Source organism: Pipistrellus kuhlii, unplaced genomic scaffold (genome assembly GCF_014108245.1).
Source record: "Pipistrellus kuhlii isolate mPipKuh1 unplaced genomic scaffold, mPipKuh1.p scaffold_m20_p_3, whole genome shotgun sequence".
In the NCBI taxonomy this organism is placed as follows: Eukaryota; Metazoa; Chordata; class Mammalia; order Chiroptera; family Vespertilionidae; genus Pipistrellus; species Pipistrellus kuhlii.
This window is the reverse complement of record NW_023425529.1, coordinates 8897486-8919683: the sequence shown is the minus strand read 5'-3', so window position 1 is coordinate 8919683 and position 22198 is coordinate 8897486. Positions and strand designations below refer to the sequence as shown.

General features: G+C 46.2%; 1 protein-coding gene across 1 annotated transcript in view; it reads left to right on the top strand.

Moving 5' to 3' along the window:
- STAB2 (stabilin 2) overlaps window positions 1-22198 on the top strand; it is a 117961-nt gene that overhangs the window by 34450 nt on the left and 61313 nt on the right. Inside the window, exons 19-30 of the mRNA XM_036457457.2 lie at window positions 1925-1987; window positions 5643-5729; window positions 6797-6883; window positions 7975-8086; window positions 11214-11394; window positions 13204-13297; window positions 14696-14854; window positions 16481-16576; window positions 17139-17231; window positions 18155-18202; window positions 19819-19955; window positions 20363-20477. Of these exons, the coding sequence (XP_036313350.1) occupies window positions 1925-1987; window positions 5643-5729; window positions 6797-6883; window positions 7975-8086; window positions 11214-11394; window positions 13204-13297; window positions 14696-14854; window positions 16481-16576; window positions 17139-17231; window positions 18155-18202; window positions 19819-19955; window positions 20363-20477 (1272 nt within the window). The remainder of the gene's footprint in view (window positions 1-1924; window positions 1988-5642; window positions 5730-6796; window positions 6884-7974; window positions 8087-11213; window positions 11395-13203; window positions 13298-14695; window positions 14855-16480; window positions 16577-17138; window positions 17232-18154; window positions 18203-19818; window positions 19956-20362; window positions 20478-22198) is intronic.

Genomic DNA, 22198 nt, shown 5'->3' with positions numbered 1-22198 from the left:
CTGTTTTTATAGATTTTATTGTATTGATTCCTCTCCTTATCATGAAGGCTAGAAGTACCTAGTTGAGTGCCTGTCACAGACTTGTGGCTGATTCCTTTGATTCCAGATTTCTTAATTAATACAAAGACTCTAATATGTTTTAGGTACTGTGATGGTACTGGTTCCCCATGCCAGTCACATGCCATCTGTGGGATTTAGTTCAACTTTGAACACCTCTTTTAAAAAGAGGCAGAAACTTGGTCACTTTCCCAGCCAGTCCCTGGCAGCAATTTAGGTGTTTGGTTCAATCCTTGAAATAAATATTGGCAGGTGTGTCACCTAGCTTAGGCCAGAATGAAGATCAGAAAAGGACAGATGGAAATAGTCTCATCTCCTGACCCAAAGGTAAAAATATTTGAGAAGTCGGGCCTCTGCAGAAAAGAATCGATAATTAGACTCCTTTGGAGCTCCTCTACCCCAAGCAGCTGCTGTTCTAGTTCAGAGAAGGAATTCTGTGAAGGAAACAAGGGCAGCCACAAGTTCAAGGTTGCCTAATTCCAGGTTGTTCAAAAGTTTGTTCTTCATCTCCCCAACGAACAGAATCAACATGTGGGTTTGAACTGCAGCCTAAAGCATTGTGGTTAGATGGGGAAAAGAACTTCCCATTAGCCACCTTAAAGTGGAGTCTTCTGTTTTCTCTGAGTGTAAAGTCAAATCTATCTGCTCCATGTGACTTAGGGTGGTTTTGATTGTCTATTAAAAGCACAAATGCATTCTTTGGAAAGTATGTATTGCTAGCGGAGAATAGAAGCTGCTGGCACCTTCTAGAAGTCTCAGTTTTCACCAGGATGAACCCATAGCTGCCTTTGGCCATGTACATTTGCATTTGGGGACATGTATTTTGGATTTTTATTTTTTTTTTGTATTTTGGATTTTAAAGGTTTTATAAATAGTACTGTCTACTTGATAGGGTCCAGGGTCCCTGCAGGAAACAGAATGTATCCCAAAGGTTCAAATGGAAAGAGTTTAATGAAGAAGCTACTACAGAGAGATGGGCAGGGCTAGGGAAATAAACAAGTTATGCTGGGGCATCCAGGGACAGGCAATGGCAGGAAATAATTTCTACTCCAAGGCCAAGGGGTCACAGTGGGGAGTCAGGAAGGGGAGTAGGGTTACCTGAACCCAGTGAGAATGGGAAGAGTGAAGAAAGTGACACCATCAGGAACTGCAGAAATGGTGCCTAAGCACACAGAGAACAGGGAAGAAATACCTTGACTTCACTCTCCTCCAACCCATCAGTATCCTGCTGGTGCCTCCCATTGGCCAAGACCAATCAGAAGCGGCCAAGGAAGCCCAAGAGACCATTCTTCAAGTTCTACCTACTGAAGCACAAAGCCCAGTAGAGAACTTCAGAGAATGGGTTTGGAAAGATTTGGAGGCACACACCCCTTTTCTTGCTCCTGAATCACTGAAGTGAGGAGAATGAAAGGTAGTTTCAATGTTCATCCTCATTACCTGCTAAGCTCATTGGAGAACAAGGACTTCATCCTAATCCTTCATCCTTGGCATAGATGGCCAACTACAGTGCCCCTGTGGGTCAGGCGCTTCTCTACATACAGAGAGTTGATCTGTCTGACCCTAAAAGAGGGAGAGGAAGGCACTGCACAGGCTCAGTTTCTCCTCCCCAAACCCTCCTACACCACCTTTTTTTCTGGGTGGAGGGAAACAAGAACAGTCGTAAGTTCAAGGACAGCCATACATCCAAACCCTCCTGCACCACCTTTACTCCTTTTCTCTGGGGAGGAGACAGAAGTGGGTAGGGAAAGAGGCTGGGAGTGTTACTCTAGTAGAACCCCCTATAGGGGAGAAGCATGGGACCAGACAGGGCAGTCCCCTGCTCCCTCCTGCAGGAGCAGCTGTGCTGATCCATTGACTTTCCTTCCAGGGCACATGTGTGAGCTGTTCCCTCATCTATTGGAGCAAATGTCCTACCAACTCCGAGCCCACGGTGAGTGTTACAGCCTCATGGAAACACACATCACCCAGGCAACCCCACCGATGTGGTTTCTCATCCTTCCCACCTTCCTCTGAAAAGATGCTAACTCCAGCAGGGTGATACAAGAGTAGCTCTTAGCCTACTGCCTGTGTTTCAATCCTTGCTCATTAACCCGAAGTAAGTTGCTTAAACTTTTTAACTCTCATTTTCTACTTCTGTAAATAATAATAATTAATAATAATAATAAGCACCATGGAATTAGCATGGGTTTAAAACCCAAGCACAATGCCTAAATCAAGTAGCCATTCAGTAAAGGTTCATTTCTTCTCTACTCTTTTTCCCTCTTAAACAAAATGCAACGTTTGTGTTGGAAAGGCAAAACCTTACCTCCACTCTCTAAGAGTCTCCAGCTGGGCCTCAGAATTAAGCTGACACAAAACAGGTTAACAGGAGAAAAGCACACAGATTTCTATGCTTACATGGGAGCTTCCATAGAAGAATGAAGACCCACACAAGTGGTAAAACCCAAATGCTTATATAGTAGGTTGAACAAAGAATGGCAATTTGGGGAAAGCAACTGAAATGTATGGGGAGGCTAAAGGAAGAGCAATTGTTTTTAATTCTCACCCAAGAATATTTTTCCCATTGATTTGTTTATTTGTTTGTTTGCTTGTTTGTTTTTAGAAAGGGAGACTGGAAGGATGAGGAGGAGGAGGGAACAGAAGAGAGAGAGAGAGAGAGAGAGAGAGAGAGGGAGAGAGAGAGAGAAACATTGATGTGAGAGAGTCACATTGATTGCTGGCCTCCTCCAACCGAAATGGGGATCAAACCTGCAACTGAGGAATCAAACCCAAGATCCTTCAATTCACAGTCAACACTAAACACTGAGCAAAATCAGCCAGGACGAAGAGCAGTTCTTTTTATAAGATCTGTGTGTACAGATTTTTCTTGGTTTCAACTCCCTGTCGATGGTGACAATATATTTCTTTTCTCCGGTACAGGGAGAGCATCTTTCACATAATTTTATCTTCTGACAAAACTTGAGATCACCATTATTGTCCCTCTTCACAGATTAGGCAATAGAGGCCCACAGTTTCCAGAAAGAAAATAGATATCTACTGTCTTTCAGGTATCTTTAGCTCAAAATAATCCTTATCCTGCCAAAACTGGTTTGGCTCAGTGATAGAGCATCGGTCTGGGGACTGAAAGGTCCCAGGTTCGATTCTGGTCAGGAGCATGTACGTTGGTTGCGGGCACATCCCCGGTAGAGGGTATGCAAGAGGCAGCTGGTCAGTCTCATTGACATTTCTAGCTCTCTATCTCTCTCCCTTCCTCTCTGTAAAAAAATCAAATATATATATATATATATATATATATATATATATATATATATATATATATATATATAATTATCCTTATCCCAAAGTGGCATACTTTGGGGTGGCATGTTCTGCCACTCTTTATTCATATTTGCTCTTCCCAAGCATCACTCTAGAGAAAAATATTAAGAAAATGATACTAGAAACATCAAAACCTTTTCAAGTTTGATTTAATTCTATACACGTCTACTGAGGTTCACAGTGCTGATTTTGGGGGCAGAAACATGAAAAAGATAGTTTTTTTTTAATTTTGGTTTTGTCTTGAGAGCTCTGATCTAAAAGGAAAACAGACTGCTGTACAATTCACAATCATGCCATGTATTCTATTGGTGACAAAAGCCAAATGTTCTAACGTCAAGTTGATGAGGGAAATGTCTGCCCCTAAGTATATCCTAAGAAAGAACTTCCCTCCCCAGCCCATGTGGCTCGGTGGTTGAGTGTCAACCTGTAAACAGGAGGTCACAGTTTGATTCCTGGTCAAGGCAGATGCCCAAGTTGTGGGCTCAGTCCCAGTGTGGGGCATGCAGGAGGCAGCCAATCAGTGATTCTCTCTCATCATTGATGTTTCTATCTCTCCCTTCATCTCTGAAGTCAATTAATTTTTTTTTAAAGAACTTCCCAACCAGAAGTTTCATTCAACACGAGAATAAATCACTAAGGAAGGTGATGAGCTCTCACTGAAGTCTTGTGAAGCATTTCATATAGCAAAACATTCAAATTAGATAGGCACAGGTGTTCCGATATTTATTTTGCTTAATGAAGCCATCAGCCCTGCGTCCTTCAGCGTGCTGTCAACCAGGGAATATGGAGGGAGGCAGGGAAGAGGAAACTGTGTTGGCCAGTATCACAGCAACTGCTGGTGCCAGCCATTGTTCTCAAAGCTTTCTGCAGCAAACCTAGGAGGTAGGTATATTATTATTATCATAGTCATCGCATCACCAGGAAGCTAAGGCAAAGAAATAGCAAACACCTCGCACAAGGTCACCCGGCTGAGACGTGGCAGCACCATGAACCCACATTGCCTCCACCCACAGGAGGAGGAGGAAGAGAAGAAAGAGAGATGAGACACATGGGTTGGAGCTGAAAGAGCCTCCTAACTGCTCCTCCCAGGCTCCCAGGATCAGTTTCTGGTTAATTATCCTGCAATCCAACCAGAGAACTGAATACTCCCTTTTCAATAAATGTGTCTCAGAATTTGGGATTTTACAGTCTGTGGTGTTCTCAATGCTTTCTCCTTGAGCAAGAGCCTACAAGGAAGGAGCAAGCTCACCACCAACACTTATTGAACATAAAATCTGAGCCGGGGACTGAGTCTGACAAAACTGGAGATCACCATTATTGTCCCATTTCAAGGATCAGGCAGCTGAGGCCCACGGAGACTACATAACTTGCCTGTGATATCCTAAAGTTAGTGGGTGGTAAGGCAGGTCCCGATCTCTGGATCTGCCTCTCCGAGCAGTGTTCCTTAGGAAAATGGCAACCTGTCTGAGCTTCAGCTTCCTCGTCTAGGAAAGAGGGACGAAAAACATCCATATGGGTTGAGGATTGATGACCTCATGTATGTAATGTGTCCGGCCCTAGTACGTTCTCAATAAATTGTAGTTCTAGATAATCATGAGTGGGCATGAGGTTAGAGAATGAAAGGTGCATTTGAATCTGCCCCCACCACCAAGAGAAAAGCCAGACTGTCACTATCGGGCAGGAAGGGTATTTCTAAAATTAGAGATAGATTCTTTACTGACTCTAAAATTTCTGTGTAAGAGGAGCTTAGGGGTGGCAGTTGGTTGGAAGGGGAGGCTAAGCTGTATCCAGGATGCACAGGAAAGTGTTCCCTGATCAATTATCGATATCTGCATAAAGATACATGGCCTGCATTGTGCTAACCCTGGCCTGTATTAGGAAACAGAGTATCTAAAGCAGGTGACCAGCCAGCAGGCATGGCTCAGTGGTTGAGCATTGACCTATGAACCAGGAGGATTCCCTGATCAGGACACAGGCCCCATCCCCAGTGGGGAGCATGCAGAAGGCAGACAATCAATTCTTTCAAATCATTGATGTTTCCATCTCTCTCTCCCTCTCCCTTCCTCTTTGAAATCAATAAAAATATATTCTTTAAAAAGAGGGTGACCACATCCTGACGGGACCCACCTGTGCCCAGTGTGGTCTACAGCATCCCTGATGTCGATGGTAAAGCGGTAGTAGACCGTCGAGTATATGTAGAAACTGGGGAATGCCCAGAGGACCTGGAACGCACACAGCAATGTTTTTTCTCGTTGGCTTTCTTCCAGGAACTCTTCACACACAAATGTGTGTACACCGGCAGAGCCAGGAGCTTGAAGAGTGGCTGTGCCAGATACTGTAATGCCACCATGAAGGTGAGGAGGGTGTGTGGCTGGGGCCTTCACAAGGAAGCCAGCAGGGCTGGGCAGTGCCAAGGCCACATTCCTGGGCCCCATGTTCCATGAGTCACAGGCTGCCTTGTAGCCTTGGCCAGATCTGCCTGGAAGAAAATCAAAGGGTGGATTCTCCACATGGCAGCCAGGTCACCCCCTTCCCTGCATCCATCCCTTCCATGGTGGCTTCTGGCTCTCAAATAAACCTCATACTCTCAATGCCCTCACACAGGTCACACTCTGCCTCTGACCTACCTCATGCCTCTCTCAAAGTGTGGACACTGGCCATTCCCACCTTCAAAATGTTCTTCCAGGTTTTCTTGGAGCTGAGTTATCTTTCATGTCTCTCTTTAACTGTCACCTCCTCCATCAACACCCAATCCACAGTGACCTCCCCAATCTCCATCACCTCTGCCTTCATCTGCCGCCACTTTAGTATGGTCCTCTGTTTTCCCAGCACTGGCCACACTCTGAAATTCCCTTGTTTTTCTCCTCCTTGTCCTCCTCTTCCTTCTCCTTCTCCTCCTCTTTCTCTTAATTATCTTCTTCCTTTTCCTTCTCCTCCTCCTTCTCTTACTCATTTTCCTCCTCTTCCTTGTCCTCCTCCTCCTTATTCTCCTCCTGATCTTCTCCTCCTCGTTCTCCTTCTTCTTCTCTTCCCCTTCTCCTCCCTTTCCTCCTCCTCTTCCTTATCCTCCTCCTTCTCCTCCCCCTCCTCCTCATCTTCCTTAACCTCCTCGTCCTCCTCCTCCTTCTTCTCCTCCTCATTGTCCTCTTTCTTCTTCTCTTCCCACTCTTCCTCCTCTTCCCCCCCCCCCCCCCTCCTTCTCTTTTATGTATTATCTTTCATCTGCCTTGTCCATGGTGCCAGTGCTGAGCTGGTGGCTGAGCACTAGCCATGACATCATCTGCAAAAGAAAAGTGAGCTCATAATGGGGGAGGGAGCTAATGCTGTTTATGATAATAATAATAGAAATTAAAATAGATCCCCTTTGAGGAACGAGCACTCTGCTTGGGTTTTAAAAGGCAATACACCTTTTGTCTCTCAGATACCAAAGTGCTGCAAAGGCTTCTATGGGCCCAACTGCAACCAGTGTCCAGGAGGCTTCTTGAACCCGTGCTCAGGAAACGGACAGGTGATAAGGACAGTCCCCAGTGCATGCTTTCCATGAATGCAGAGGCTGACCTTGCTGAAGTCGAGAAATTATCTTTAAAACCACTGAGCCAAGCAAGGTGCAATGCCAGCCACTAGTCCCAGGAAGTAAAAATAAGACAGCTCGGTTACTAAAAGCACAGGTGTCGGCATTGGAAGGAATCTTTCCCCAGAAGGGGACGGTGGGTACAGTGATGTCACCTCGAATCTTTGCTTTTCTGCTGCATGATCTTGGGCAACTCAACAAGGCTCTCTGGACCCCACTTTCCTCCCTCAGGAGGCAGTAGGGTTGGCTGAACCTTTAAGATTCCTTCCAGGACTAAGATTTTATGAGACTTTAAAAAACAACACTGCCCAGTGATTGCTTTTTTTTTTTTTTTTTTTTTTTTTTTTTTTAACCTACCCCAAAACCTAAGAAAATATAAAGGCCAAAACTTAACTCTAGCTTGGAGGCCAGAGCTAAACAAACAAAGGTTAAAAAAAAAAAAAAAAAAAAAAAGTAGCTGTGGTGGTTTATACAGAAATCACATAGATCTGTGCATTTAAGAAATCCACAGTTAAAGTATGATCTTTCAAGGGGAAGGAAAAACTCTGCAATCACATGTGGGGACACACGCAGGCGAAGAAAGGAGGGCGACACTGGCACTAATTAATTACCACAGCCGGGTAGTCGGGAAGGCACCGAGCCCAGCTCTGATGAGCGCTGATCTTTCAAAATCTAGCCTCCAGCTGGCCCGGGAGGTGGGAAGCAAACATATTAACACTGAAGGGAGGTCCACGGCAGTGAGAAAGAAGCCACAGAGCTGAGCAGGCGAGAACCTGGTGAGAAAGGCCAGCCTTCATTCTGGAGTCCGATGCCTCGAATCGAATCGCCGGCCCATTAGCATTGTTTGGAGGTTCCCAGTTCACCCCTGTGACTGCCCCTCCCTTGAATGACTTCCCTTAAAGTTCTACATCCAGGCTTGGGACCCCAGGCTTCTCCTGCCTGGTACCAGGAAGTCAGGGACTCCATTTTTTTGGCGGGGGAGGAAGGTGGGTGTCGTCCTGACGGTCCGGGCCTACTTCTGCTCCCAGTGCACAGACGGCCTTGATGGCAACGGAACGTGCATTTGCCAGGATGGCTTCCACGGCTCCCAGTGCCAGTTCTGCTCGGACCCCAACAAGTACGGACCCCGGTGTGACAAACGTGAGTGGCACCTCCAGGGCTTCCCTCCGCTCCTCAGCCAGGCTCCCTGCTGCCCTGTGAGCCGGTGGTGTGGGCGGGCCTGCTGTCCTGGGCCCCTTTGCTTGGTGAATGCCCTCATCACAGGGCAATTTTTTTTCTTTTTTTGTTGTGGCTCCAATTTTTTAAAAATTTCTTTATTGATTAAGGTATCACATCTATGTCCTTATGCCCTATTCCCATCCCAAACCCCTCCCCACGCATGCCCTCCCCCCCCTCCCCCCTGTGGTTCTTGACCACTGGTTAGGCCCATATGCATGCACGGAAGTCCCTTATCCCCACCCTCCCCTTCCTTCCCTCTGAGGTTTGATCGTCTGATCGATGCTTCCCTGTTTCCGGGTCTGTTCTTGTTCATCAGTCATATGTAGTTCATCATTTCCCCTAGATCAGTGTTTCCCAAAGTGGGGTACGCGTACCCCCAGGGGTACGGGAAGAGTTTGGTGGGGGTACGAGTTGCACCGGAGTTTGGTGGGGATATGCACTGCCCCGTGCTTAGCTGCACCTAATTCTACGTTCTCATGAGTACGCGGGGTACTCAGCGTTACGAAAATTATAGAAGGGGAACACATATGTCAAAAGTATGGGAAACACTGCTAGATGAGTGAGATCATGTGCTACTAGAAATACACTTATAAGAATCGAAAAATGAGACAAGCAATAATGGTTATGCTGAAAGGCAAATGAATCAGTCTGTAGAGAAGTTAACAGCTTGGTTCTGACACTGTAGCCCATGCCAGATGGCTGGGCCCACCCACCAAGTTTCTGAGAAGGTGGGCCTGGGTGGTATTTGACAATTTGTATTTACAAAAAAAAATTTCCTGGGAAGGTTGATAACTGCTAGTCCAAGGACCACGGTTTCAAAGCCAGTCTCCAGGTTTCTCCACATTCTTAAAGTGATAGTGGGCTCCAGATCAAGATACAGACTCACTACCTGTCTTTCAAGTGGTCCGCTTCCATCCGCTCCTCCCTTTGCCAACTGTGCGACCTTGGGCAAGTTAACACTCCTCTCAAGGACTCAGTATCCTTGACTATAAATTGGGGCTAATCCTACTAACCACCTTGGACAGTTGGTGTAAGTTTATAAATGGAAAGCATTTGTCCTGGAACAGTGCCTAGCACAGAGTATGCACTACAAATATTCTCTTATTATCATTATCCTCTGTTATCGTTGCGACTATTGCTATTCTCAGTTCAGTGGCATAAATGCCAAGAAGCTTGGAGAAAAATGGAGAAAGTTCCACAACAATAGGCAATGAAAAAATGCAGTTATACAATCTTAGAAAATGCACTGTGTTCTTTAAAATGGCATGATGTGTATATTTAGGCATGTAAATATATTTAGGTACATCCTTCTAAGCCAAGATTAGAATGTAACAAGAATAGAGGGAATGCATCAGAGCTGGCTGTGAAGTCCAGCCCAACTCAAATTAAACCCCTACTGTGCTGCTTACTGGCCATACGGCCTTAGGAAAAGCCTCTCATTCGGCCTCAATTTTCCCATCGATTAAATGAAGGTAGTCCTGGTGCCCACCTCACAAGTCATCGATTAAGTTAGATCACAATGTAGGGCTTCAGCACAGAGCTTGCACCTAACACATCATCAGTAAAGGAAGCCATTCTTACTGCTGTTAGTACCTTCACTCGTTTGCTACAAAATGCACAATTCTTCCCCTATCTTGCCTTATTCTGATTCTCACAACTACCTCTTAAAATGGGCAGGAAGCCAGAGCTCCACCTACAGGGCTGCTGTCCCTAAACCCACATCCTTTTTGCCCATAAGATTTCTGAGAAAGGAAAAATAGGGTTGATTCCAAAGCCTGCCAACGTTGACATTTTTATGAGGTCCTCGGACTGGCTGCGGAGGCTGGGGCAGTGGCCAGCACGGGACTTCCTGTTGCAATGCCTCTCGTCCCAGGTCTGGGGCTGCCTCAGGCAGGGGCCTCCTCTCTGGGCTCTTGTTGCTTAGGAATTACAACCTGACTTGCTTAGAATTTTATGAAAAGTCTTTATTTTAATCCAGCCATGCTTTCCCAGCCCCCTCACTGAGATTCTCTTCTCTTTCCTGGAATGTTGACTCCAAGCACCCAAACTAATTTCCAATCAATCCCTTCTGAGGCAAAAGTGCAAGTTCCTTCATTTCTGATCAGTTTCAAGTCCAACAAATCCTTGCCATCTGCCTTTGAGAATCATTCACACCCACAAGCCTAGGAGCATGAGTCTGATGGGCTGGCTCCCATTGCAATGTTTCAATGCCTAGAACTCAAAGCAAAGGAAGCAGCTAACGTTTAAAATGACAACAGGCATGTGGAGATGCCAGTGGATATAGCCATCTCCTGTGTTTACACCTGCTCGCTAATAGAAATGAACTTCGAAGGCCTGTGTTCAAGTCCATGCTTAGGACTAAGCAGCAGGTGGTCCATTTGCTTCGCCTCTCTGAGCCTCTGTTGTTTCATCTAGAAAATGGGGATGCTAAAAAAAAAAACTACCTCCTGAGGCTGGTGACTGTTCATGAGGTGGTACAGGTTAAATGCTGGCCCAGTGCCTAAAACAAGGCTAGTGAAGAAGAAATGGGTAAGCTAGCAGCAGGGGCCAGGCCAGCATGAGAAATCACTTCTATTCATTCCAAAATGTCTCCACGAAAAGGTGAGACATTTTCAGACTAAACTCTCCAACCGTGAAGGAGATGACCATCAAGTTCCTCGGGGGCTTTCACAGCAGCACAACTGTCCCTAGGTGCCACCACACCCCACACATCCTATAAGATAAAGAGCTGATATGCTAATTAGACCAGAGGGTGAAATGACCTTCCTGGTCAGAGGGCAGGGCAGTGTGGGCCAAACCCCTTGCACAATTTCGTGCACTGGGCCTTTAGTGTGCATATAAAAGAGACCTGGGTCCATGGTGTCCTCATCCAGCGCTGTCCCGGGCACACTGAGAAACACCTGGGACCCTAAGAATCAGCACCCAAAGGCTCCCCTGCCCAGCCCAGGTTCTGCTCTGACAGGAGTGATTGGGATGAGGAGAGGTGGTCCTGTCTTCCATGCCCCGTGCGTCCTCCAAGCCCTGAGTGCCCCTCTGCCTTCTCTCCCAGAATGCCTGTGCATTGACGGGACGTGCGATAACCGGGTGGACAGTGACGGGGCCTGCCTCTCCGGCACATGCAGAGAGGGCTCCGCGGGGAGGTTCTGCCACAAGCAGACCTCAGTCTGTGGGCCCTACGTGCAGTTCTGTCACATCCATGCCACCTGTGAATACAGCAATGGGACAGCAAGGTAGGTCTGGGGGAGAGGGGCTACCACCTTTAAAGGCCCGGGGCCATTGTGTGATCTGCAGACAGACCCGAACCCATACTCAGAGGCCTGTTCTCTCCAGCAGCCAGTGTGGCTTTTGTGGAGAAAACCTCAGGCCCAGCTGGGTTCAAATTACTGTGCTCCCTCCTTTGAAAGTGACCAGCTGTGTGACCTTGGGCAGGTTTCTTAACCTCTCTGAGCCTCACTTTCCCCGTCAGTACAATAAGGATGACGCTACCTACCTCGCAGGGCAGTTGTGGGGATTGTAAATGCACCCAGGCCAGGGTAAGTACATGATAGATGTTGCGTCATGGGAACTATAATTCTTATCATCACACATATGAAGGAAATGAAGACTTGTCCACCAGCTTTCCAACCCTTGAAAAACCCCTTTACTTGCTAAGGCCAATAATAACAACCCTGCTGGTAAAGGCATCTGGCAGGTCCTTAGGTCTTTGGTCATTTGGTTCCATATTTATTTCCTTAATGTTAACATATCCCATGGGCTTGGAGAGAAACTGTCCTCTCCAGGCAGATTTGGCTCAAAGCCACAACCTCCTGGGAAATGCAGAGAATGTCGAATGTCTTGGCCTTATTTTTATAGCGCTTTTCTTCGTCTGTAATTGCATGGTTATATGCTTATCTGTTTACGGTTTGTCTCCCCCTCTGGACTGTAGGCAGCGTGCACCCAGAGCCTGTCCTCTCATCCACAGTCTACGGCAGAAATGCATCTTCCTAGGAGTTAGGATCTACATTTGGTGCATGAGGCAGAAAACACAAGTAATCCCTACCCTTAAAACCTCTTCCGACTACAGACGTGGGTCTGTGTATATTATATAAACTTAGAGTTACAACACATTAGACTATGTCTTTGGGCACCAGATAAAGCATTTAGTTCCTTTAGGGGCTTGATCCATGAAAAACATTATTTTCTGTGAAGCACACAATTTGCAGTAGGAACATGGGAATGTGATGGAGCCGCACGGTGTCCCAGCACCTGCCATGGTGAACCAATGGCCCTGTGTTTACTAGTGACAGTGTCACGGTAGAGCATGTTGGGAGGTGGAGGGTCAGGAAGCTATTTCAACTCACGGAATGAGGCACCTGAGAATGTTGTGTTTGGCGGGGGAGAGAGGAGAGGTTTCATGGGACCATCATTTTCATGTAGCTTAAGAGCTGTTGCTATGTATGAGCCAGGAGGTCAAGGTTTGATTTCCAGTCAGGACACATGCCTGGGTTGTGGGCTTGATCCCCAGTAGGTGGCGTTCAGGAGGCAGCTGATAGATGATTCTCTCTCATCATTGATGTTTCTATCTCTTTCTCAATCTCCCCTTGCTCTCTGAAATCAATAAAAACATATTCAATAAAAAAAAAAGTTTTAAAGAGTTGTAGCATAGAATAGAGGGAAGAGTTGATCTCTGTGAATCCAGAGAAAGTACCTAGAATTGTAAAAAACAAATTCCAGCCCAGGGTGAGCAGAAAAGCTACCAGATGGTGAGCCTTTTAAGGTGCCAGGGCCCTGCGCAATGCTCCACATGCATTAGCTCCTTTAACCTTCACTGCAGCCTTGGGGGGAAGCAGTATGATTATACCCATTTTCCAGGTGAGGAAACAAGGTCTCCCAGAGGTTAAGGGACTCCTGCATGGTCACATGATTGCTGAGAGGTGGATTCCCACGTAGTTCTGTCTGACTGCAGACCCCAGGAGTGTCCGTGACCCTGACCCCTGGCTGGCCCGGGTGGTGGGTGCCGATATTTCTGGGGCTGATGGGTGAACTCCTCTTCTTGGCAGCTGTGTTTGCAAAGCCGGATATGAAGGGGACGGAAGCCTCTGTTCAGAGATGGATCCTTGCGCGGGATTAACCGCAGGGGGCTGCAGCCGCAATGTGAGTGGTGGATTTTATTCCCAAACGGCCCGGTTTTGTAGGAAATTTTGAGGGAAGGCCGTCCAGCAGGCAAGGTCTGATGGCTTTTCATCGCATGGACCACCTTTGTTGGAACCTTGAATTTGAAAGGTGGTGCCGGAGACATTCCGGGGGGAGCCCCACTTCCTCAATCCACACAAGTGGGAGACGTTGGGCTCTAAAACTACAGGCTAACAATCAGATGCTGAGCTCATTCGTATGAAACTCTTGGTTCAGAGGCCACAGCTTCCAAGCAACTATCCTGTGTGCAATTTTACTTGCTCTCCCACCACCCCAATGAAGCCATTTTGTCAGCCCCATCTTCTGATTGGGAAACTGAGGCTTGGGCCCATTAAGTGACCTGCCCTAAATTCCATTATTGTCAGGTTGTGTCAAAGCCACCATTGCTTTTACTGATACCTTTTGTGTGGTTTTTTGTTTTGGTTTGGTGTTGTTTTTGTTTTTGTTTCTAATATGTTTTTATTGATTTCAGGAAGAGGAAGGAAGAGGAGGAGAGAGAAACATCAATGATGAGAGAGAGTTATTGATGAGCTGTCTCTTGCATGCCCCCTACAGGAGATCGAGCCCACAACCAGGACATGTACCCTTACCTGGTTCATAGGTCAACGCTCAACCACTGAGCAACACCGGCCAGGCTCACTAATGCCTTTTGAATATCTCCACCACCATCTGGCCCAGTCACCTTCATCCCTTACCCACCGTTTAATAACCGGCCTGCCTGTGCCTCTCTGGACTACACACAGTTCAGTCCTTGTCCACCCCCAGCCAGAGGGGCCCAAAGTGGGTCAGATCATGCTTCTCCCATGCCGAAAGCCCCTCAGGGGCTCCCCCTGGCTCTGAGGATGGAGTCAGACGCAAATGCCTTGCCCAGCCCACGAGACTCCCCTTGGATGCGTCCCACCCACTGAGCAGCCCCATCTCAACAACTTACCTTGCACCTCTCTCCCTCTCCCCATGTCCTTCGGCCTCCTAGTGTGGTCCTCCTAAGAAAAAGTACAGTGATGAGGAATGTGGGCTTCAGCATCCTGTAGACCTGGGTCTGTGCCTCTGTGTAGCTGTGTAACCTTGGGCAAGTTACTTAACTCCTCGGAGCCTCTGTCTCTGCAATAACAATACCTTCCTCAGGATAGCAGCTCACACCTACAAAATATTGGGAACAGTCCCTGGCACAATAAAATAGCAGGGATGTTCACGGTGGCCATTAGCTGGCCAACTCCAAGCATTTTTCTTTTTAAACCATCTTCCACTGAATTCCATGCAAGTGTGTTTCTAGATGGTACCTCTGAAAATCCTCTTTGGCTTTTGCAATCAAGTAGCTGGACTGAGGTTTCTGAAGTTCTGCTGTTTTCCCTTCTGCAGGCAGAATGCATCAGAACTGGCCTGGGGACCCACACCTGCGTGTGCCAGCAGGGCTGGACAGGGGACGGAAGAGACTGCTCAGAGATCAACAACTGCCTGCTGCCCAGCGCTGGTGGCTGCCATGACAACGCAACCTGTCTGTACCTGGGGCCCGGGCAGGTAGGTGTGACATGGTAGAGGGCAAAGAGGAAGCAGGATTCCTAGGATGGCTTTTTTCCCTCTAGACCAAGCATGTCAAACTCTCAGCCCATGGGCCACGACAAATATTTTTTGCAGCCCAGCCAACATAACGGTATGTAAGAAACATTTTAATGAAAATTTCATCACTTAATTTTTGCAATACCCTATTATGATTATTAATAATGAACTACAACGTTTGCTAATGACTGATTACTATAATTGTGCTGCATTCACTTCCCTTACACACCTTATGGGCAGGCGCACCATTTCTCTCCACTAATACTAGCAGCGAATATTTTAGCAACCGATTGCCACGTCACTGTCTTGTCCTGACTTGTTTGGTGTGCACAACAGGAAATATTTTGCTTTAGGAGAATGAGAAAAATAGGGTTTTTTGCATTACGATTATTAATTTATGCAGTTATTCAGTGTTTGGTAAGTTAATGTTCAAGAAAAAATATTAATTTTTATTATTAAAGTGTTCTATTATTTTATGTTACCGTGTTTCCCCAAAAATAAGACATCCTCCGAAAATAAGACCTACTTACAGGTTTCCTTCTGAGTGAAATATAAGGCATCCCCCCAAAAATAAGTCGTCCCCCCCCCCCCCAGGCTCTGTCTCAGAATGCTATTGCTAAACATGAGAGATTTGGTCCACTGATTCTGAAAGAAATGGAGTCACAAGAAATTTACCAGGAAATTCAGGAATTGGATTGTTATGATGATGTTCCAGAAGATGATGACATGATTGTCATTGAATAAATGAGTAAATTCTTGATACTGTAGGATTCACAGTTTGTCTGGTTTGTGTTGACAACTACCATACTACCGTACCATATACAGGTAATAAATTTCCTTTATTTTCATTTAACAATAAATGTGTACTGTATTCTTCTTCATGGAAAAATAAGACATCCCCTGAAAATAAGACTTAGCACGTCTTTGGGAGCAAAAATTAATATAAGACAATGTCTTATTTTCGGGAAAACAGGGTAACAATTACTCATTTGTTTCAGCCCTTTGTATTCACCATGTCTCTATGGAAATAAACCTTCGTTACTATAAGAATTGAAGCTTTTGTTTTTTTTGCGGCCCACATAAACTTAAACCTTGTTTATTTGGCCCATGTTAGCCTTTGAGTTTGACATGCTTGCTCTAGACATAGAAGTACCTCTGAAAATCACCAATCTGTTCATTGTTTCTACAAGCTTAGATTAGGGTGAGACTTTGTTTGTTTGCTTATGGTTTTATTTTGTTGTTGTTGATTTCATAGGAGAAGGGAAAGCGAGAGAGAGAAATAGAAACATCAATGATGAGAGAGAATCATTGATTGGCTGCCTCCTGCAAGATCAGGAAGCGATTCCAAAACCCAGGCATGTACCCTGACCAGGAATTGAACTGTGACCTTCTGGTTCATAGGTCAACACTCAACCACTGAGCCACCACAGCCGGCCTGTTTGTTTTTTAGATTTCACATATAAGTAAGATCATACAGTATTTGTCTTTCTTTCTCTAACTTATTTTACTTAGCACTCAAGGTCCATCCATGACAAGGAAGGCAGCTGCTTCCCATAACCCCCTGTGCCTCTGTTCTTGCAATTGCAGAGTGGGTGTGAGTGCAAGCCTGGATTCCGAGGCAATGGCTTTGAATGTGGACCAATAACTTCCTGCTTGGAACAAACAGGGACATGTCATCCTCTGGTGAGTTTCTGGATTTCTTTTACCCTTATAAATAAATAAACAAACATACAAACAAACAAACTTTTTTTTTTTTTTTTTGAGAAAGGAAGTTATGTTATTTCTTACCTGAGCCGAGAAATGAGCAAAATCTTTCTTATTCCCAAAGGTTGTCCCTAAGCAGAATGGGAGTCATTATATAACTTATTCTCCATTATTTCAAAGCTTGGAAGAACCCACATCTGATTACTAGATACAACACAGGACTCTGCATTTCAGATGCACAATGAATCCTTTTCCAGCACAAGTTTGCCCTCAAGTGCAGCACGGGCCATACTTAGACGAAAACACATTTGTGTATCTGAAATTCCAATGAGCTGTGTGTCCTTGCTTGTACTTGCTAAATCTGGCAGAGATGTCCAGAGAGAGACTAAGACATGCAGACCGGGGCTTTTCATTGCAACATGGGAGGGTCTGCAGGTTACTCCCACTGACCTCCAACCCCAAATCTGCAGTTAGGCTGTAGCTCATTCCTAACTTTCCAGTTAGGGAATCGAGCCCTTGTTTCCCATCTCCGTTCCACCAGGCAGCCTGTCAGCTCATTTCCGGCGTCTGGAGCTGTGTTTGCGGAGAGGGCTATGAAGGCGATGGCTTTCTGTGCTATGGGAGCGCGGCCGTGGTAAGTCCTCTGTGGTGAACCCCAGTAGAGCATGACCAAGACACAGAGCTCTGTAGAGCCTGACCTTCCCAGCGCTGTGCAAACCGAGTGATTTTACAGGACATCCCCGGAGATATTAGAGGGAGCAAGTTGCTTCTCCCAGATGGTATAGGTGCCTCACGGGTCACATGTTTTACATGCTTTCTGCAGGCTGAAGGTTTCTAGCTTTTATTTGGCCCCTGTTGTGTACCAAGCGATCCTGGCTTCTCTTTCACCTCATTCTACCTCTTGCCATCCCCAAATATCCCAAATGGACAACTAACCGGCCTCTGCTGAGCTCTCTGTGTGCTCCTGTCTGGTTTGAGTGCCCCCTCTTGATACCCAGAACACCCTGCACTGACCACATCTGGCGGGGAAGGGGAGGCGGGGAGTGCGACCCTACTAGCAGTTCTTAACCTGTGGGTTGTGACCCACAGCTTGAGAACCACTGCTGTAGAGCCTAAGACCATCGGAAAACACAGATATTTACATTACGATTCATAACAGTAGCAAAATTACAGTTAGGAAGTATCAACGAAAATAATTTTATGGCTGGGGGTCCCCACAACATGAGGAACTGTATTAAAGGGTGGGGGCATTAGGAAGGTTGAGAACCACTGCTCCAGACCTTCAGGCTGTTGTTCCATTTGGAGTTTCTAGAATTACTTCTCCACCTCAGATGGAGGACAGCAGAACCGCTGAGCCTGAAAGAAATGAGCAGCTCTGGCAACACGGAGACTCAACTTTCTATCGGGTCAAGGAGGCTGGCAGGGAAAGGGACCCCAGCCCGGGAAGGCTTGGTGCTGGCTTCCCAGAAATGTGCTGTGATTGTGCTTCTCATTGTTCGTTCTCTCCTCCTCTCCCTCATCTCTCCCTCCCGCCCTCCCTCGCTCGAAATGAATAAGGAATTGTCCTTGCTCTCTGCGGCAGCTAAATTTAACCAGTGGATACATGTGAGTACCTTTGTTGGACTGTGTATAATTTTAGAAATGTGGGATGCATACAATGGAACACTGTCTAGAGCGAAGGTTCCTAACTCTGGCTGCCCTTCTGTAAATAGCCATGCCCCTCCACCACCACCACCACCCCAGACACTCTGATTTGATTAGTCAGAGGTTTGCTCTAGACATAGGTGAATTCTGAAAGCTTCCCAGGTGATTCTAACATGAAACCAGAGGTAAGAATTTCTGGTCTAGGATCAGCTTGGGTGATCAACTTTTCAACCAATTCAAATATATATATGTGTAGCGTCACTCATCCCAGAGGTCTTTTTTTTAAAAAGTCAATGTAATTCATCACTGTAACTCGCCAAGTTAGAGTTGGGACTTAAATTTTTATTTTATTGATTTGAGGAGAGAAAGAGAGAGGGAGGGAGAAAGACAGACAGAGACAAAGACACCTCTGTTTGTTGTTCCACTCACTTGTGCATTCATTGGTTGTTTCTTCTATGTGCCCTGACTGGAGATCAAACCCACAACCTTGGCATATTGGGACAATGCTCTAACTGACTGAGCTACCAGCCTGGGCCAGAGTTGGGATGTATAGTTGCAATCTGGAAAACTTCCTGTGTGCTTAGCCCTCGGCCCAGCATACCTGTGGGAGCTTTCCCTCCCCTTGGAAAGTTCTATTGCCAAGAATCTCTGCCGTCTGTGCCTGAGGGGTTCTGGGTGACCGGCCCAGCCAGCCAGCACACAGTGGTTTCTCCCCTTGGAACAGCCACATGCAATGACAGGTAGTGTGTGGTCAGCACCCGCTGCAGGACAGCTGCCCATTGCTTCTTCCTGGGGCCCTCTGGCCCTTCACCTGGAGAAGCAGGACTAAGTGTCCTGTGGTCCATGTTGATTTCCATATAGACCAGCCCCAAACGCAGAAGCATGCCCAGGGGTGCTCTGGACCCAGCTCATCCCAGCTCACCAGAGCACACCCTTCCTAGCTCCACTGTCCTGTTGGTAGCTTGAATTCAGCCACGGAGGGAATCTTTACCGAACAGAAACCAGCGAACACTAAGAACCAGGGCATGTTGTTTGTTTACTTGTTTGTCCTGGAGAGCTGATTGTTAAACACAAGCCCACTGCTGCTTTTATCCACGAGCTCTAGGTAAGAATGAAAAGTAGGTCAAGTTTAATTTCACGCCTCTGGTCTCTCTCTCTCTCTCTCTCTCTCTCTCTCTCTCTCTCTCTCTCTCAGGCTGAATCTGTTCCTGTAATCTTTCCACCACTCTATTCCAAAGGTTCCAAGGATTCTCAAGGTTCTCCGCATATACACACGCACACGTGTGTACACATGTGCACACACATGCATAATCATGCCAAGACTATTCTCTGACTCTTTATTTAGATGAATGGGTAAATGACTGGTAATGATTTCAAGTGTGACTGGATTGGAAAACTTGCCTTTTAACCAGGCTCACACAATTAAATAAAAGAAAGGATTTGGGAAAGCGGTCCGTAGGACCACCCTAGTGTCCCTGGAATTAATCCAAAGACTGGTCATCTCTGCCAAGCATTAAAACAGCCCTCATCTGCCTGCTAATATGAGCCAAGCCCTTTGTTTTCCTTCTGTAATTCAGAACGCCTCTCTGCATCCCATGCTGTCAGCCGCCTCCAACCTCACCATCCTCGTGCCTTCCCAACAAGCTATTGAGGACATGGACCAAGAGGAGAAAGCCTTTTGGTTGTCCAAGAGCAATATTCCAGCCCTGATAAAGTAGGTATTATGCATTTTATTCTTCATGACATCAGTGTGAATAAGTGCAATGAAGGGAACCCACATGGTCCTTCAGATTCATGGCGCTAAACATGTCCCAGGACTCCCCTCACCCCAGGATGGAAGTAGTTAAGCATTATGGACAGCCCACCCTGGGCTAACTGCTGCATATGTAACCCAGTTCATCTTCCCAACAACCCCATGAGATAGGAATTATAGTTACTCCCCTTTTACAGATGTGGAAACAGGCACAGGGTGATTCAGTAATTAACTGAAGGGTTCTATGACTGATCATTGCAGGGGTAGATTTGAATCTGGCAGTCTGGCTCTGGAACCATTTTTTAATTACCTAGTGAAACTGCCGGGTGCACTGGTATTCACTATGGCCCTGTGGACTGTTGTTTCAGATACCACACACTCCTAGGCACGTACGGGGTGGCAGATCTGCAGGCTCTGTCATCTTCTGATATGCTGGCCACGTCTTTGCAGGGCAGCTTCCTTCACCTGGCAAAGGCAGATGGGGTAAGAGAGTACTGTCATTTGTCTGGGAAGTGGAAACATGTCCATTGCATTCATGTTGTACTTTTAATTTTTTGTGTCGTGGAAATTTTCAAACATGAGCAAAAGTAGAGCAAGAATAGAACTTCTGACATCCATGTTGGCATCACAACTTCAACAATTATCAATGTATATTGGTATTCACACACACACACACACACACACACACACACACATTCACACACACACAGTTACTCTATGGTGGTGATCCTATAAAATGTGGCCCTCTTCCCACTGGTTAGCCACATCTGACAGACCACAAATGAGAATGAAGATTCTACAGGAGAGTGAGAGCTGCTACATCCAGGGACCATGGGCCACAGTCAAAAGGTTTCAGAATAACTGCTCTGAAGCATCTCTACCTTTCTGCTCACCAATGTGAACTTTATGAAAAGACTCGTCCAGAGAGTCAGATCTGTCTATTCTTCTGGGTGAAGGTTGTACGGTTTCACCACATTGAGTTATATGTATGGTTAACCAAGAGCTTGTTACTGTAACCTGCTGATTGAGTCAATGCAGGTTACTAAAATTTTATATTGAGTGAGGGTCAGCCAGGCAACTAATATTTATTGAGCACCTGCTATTCTCCAGGAACTGGTTAAAATGCTGGAGTTAGGGCAGTGCCCAAGGAAGAACCAAGCCCTATCAATGCTCTCCTTCTGGCTACAATATGTCAAAGACTTGGATTTAGTCTTTCCTGAGATTGTCTGGATGCCCTACTGCATGTGGCACAGCCTTAAAACTCTTTCTATGAATCTCACAAGATGAGAATGAAGGTTCTACCGTAGAGTGAGAACTGCTCTAAGGCATCTCTACCTTTCTATTCATCAGTGTGAGCTCTATGAAAACCTCTCTGACTAGTATTACTTAGATGTATGTGCTTCATCAGATAATTCCTTTTATCCAGCAGTAAAGAGTTACATATGATCCCATGGGTCCTTACCATCTATATATATAAAAGTCTAATAAACCGTTTTGACCAAACGACTGGAATGCCCAGAATGACCAGTTGACCAGTCGCTATAATGCGCCCTGACCACCAGGGAGCAGATGCTCAATGCAGGAGCTGCCTCTGTTGGTCAGTGTGCTCCCACAGCAACCTCCCATGGCCAACCAACCTCCCACGGTCCCTGCCCCTGCCCAGCAGCGGGCAAGCCTCCAGGCCCCGACCAACTTGGAACAGGACAAGACAGCCCCAATAGGTCCTGATCACCAGCCAGGCCTAGAGACCTCATCCATGCACGAATTTCATGCCCCAGGCCTCTAGTACAATTATAATTCTAGTGTATTACATGCATTTATCAGATTTTGGTGTTCTTTTCTATCAATGTTTTAAATCACTGATTCTCTTGACAAGCATTAAGGGGACACCCAGCCTGGTCATTGCTTATCCCAGGCTCTATAGATTCAAAGATAAGTCAACCAAGACCTCTGATTGAGAGGATCTAATCATCAAAGACACATTTTTAATGAGTTTATTCCTATGTCTGAAGTAAATGTTTCCCTTTAACCAAAAGCGATATGAGAGGTGGCCAGAAATGTTTTCTTTGGGGCCTCTGCCAATGTGACTTTGGAGCTGCTCAGGGTGACATGGGTCCCCTCTGTATCCAAAGTGCCCAGAAGGGATTTCACATGGAGGGTAGTGGTGGACATGAGAAGACACCAGAGAAACCAGAGAGATTGGG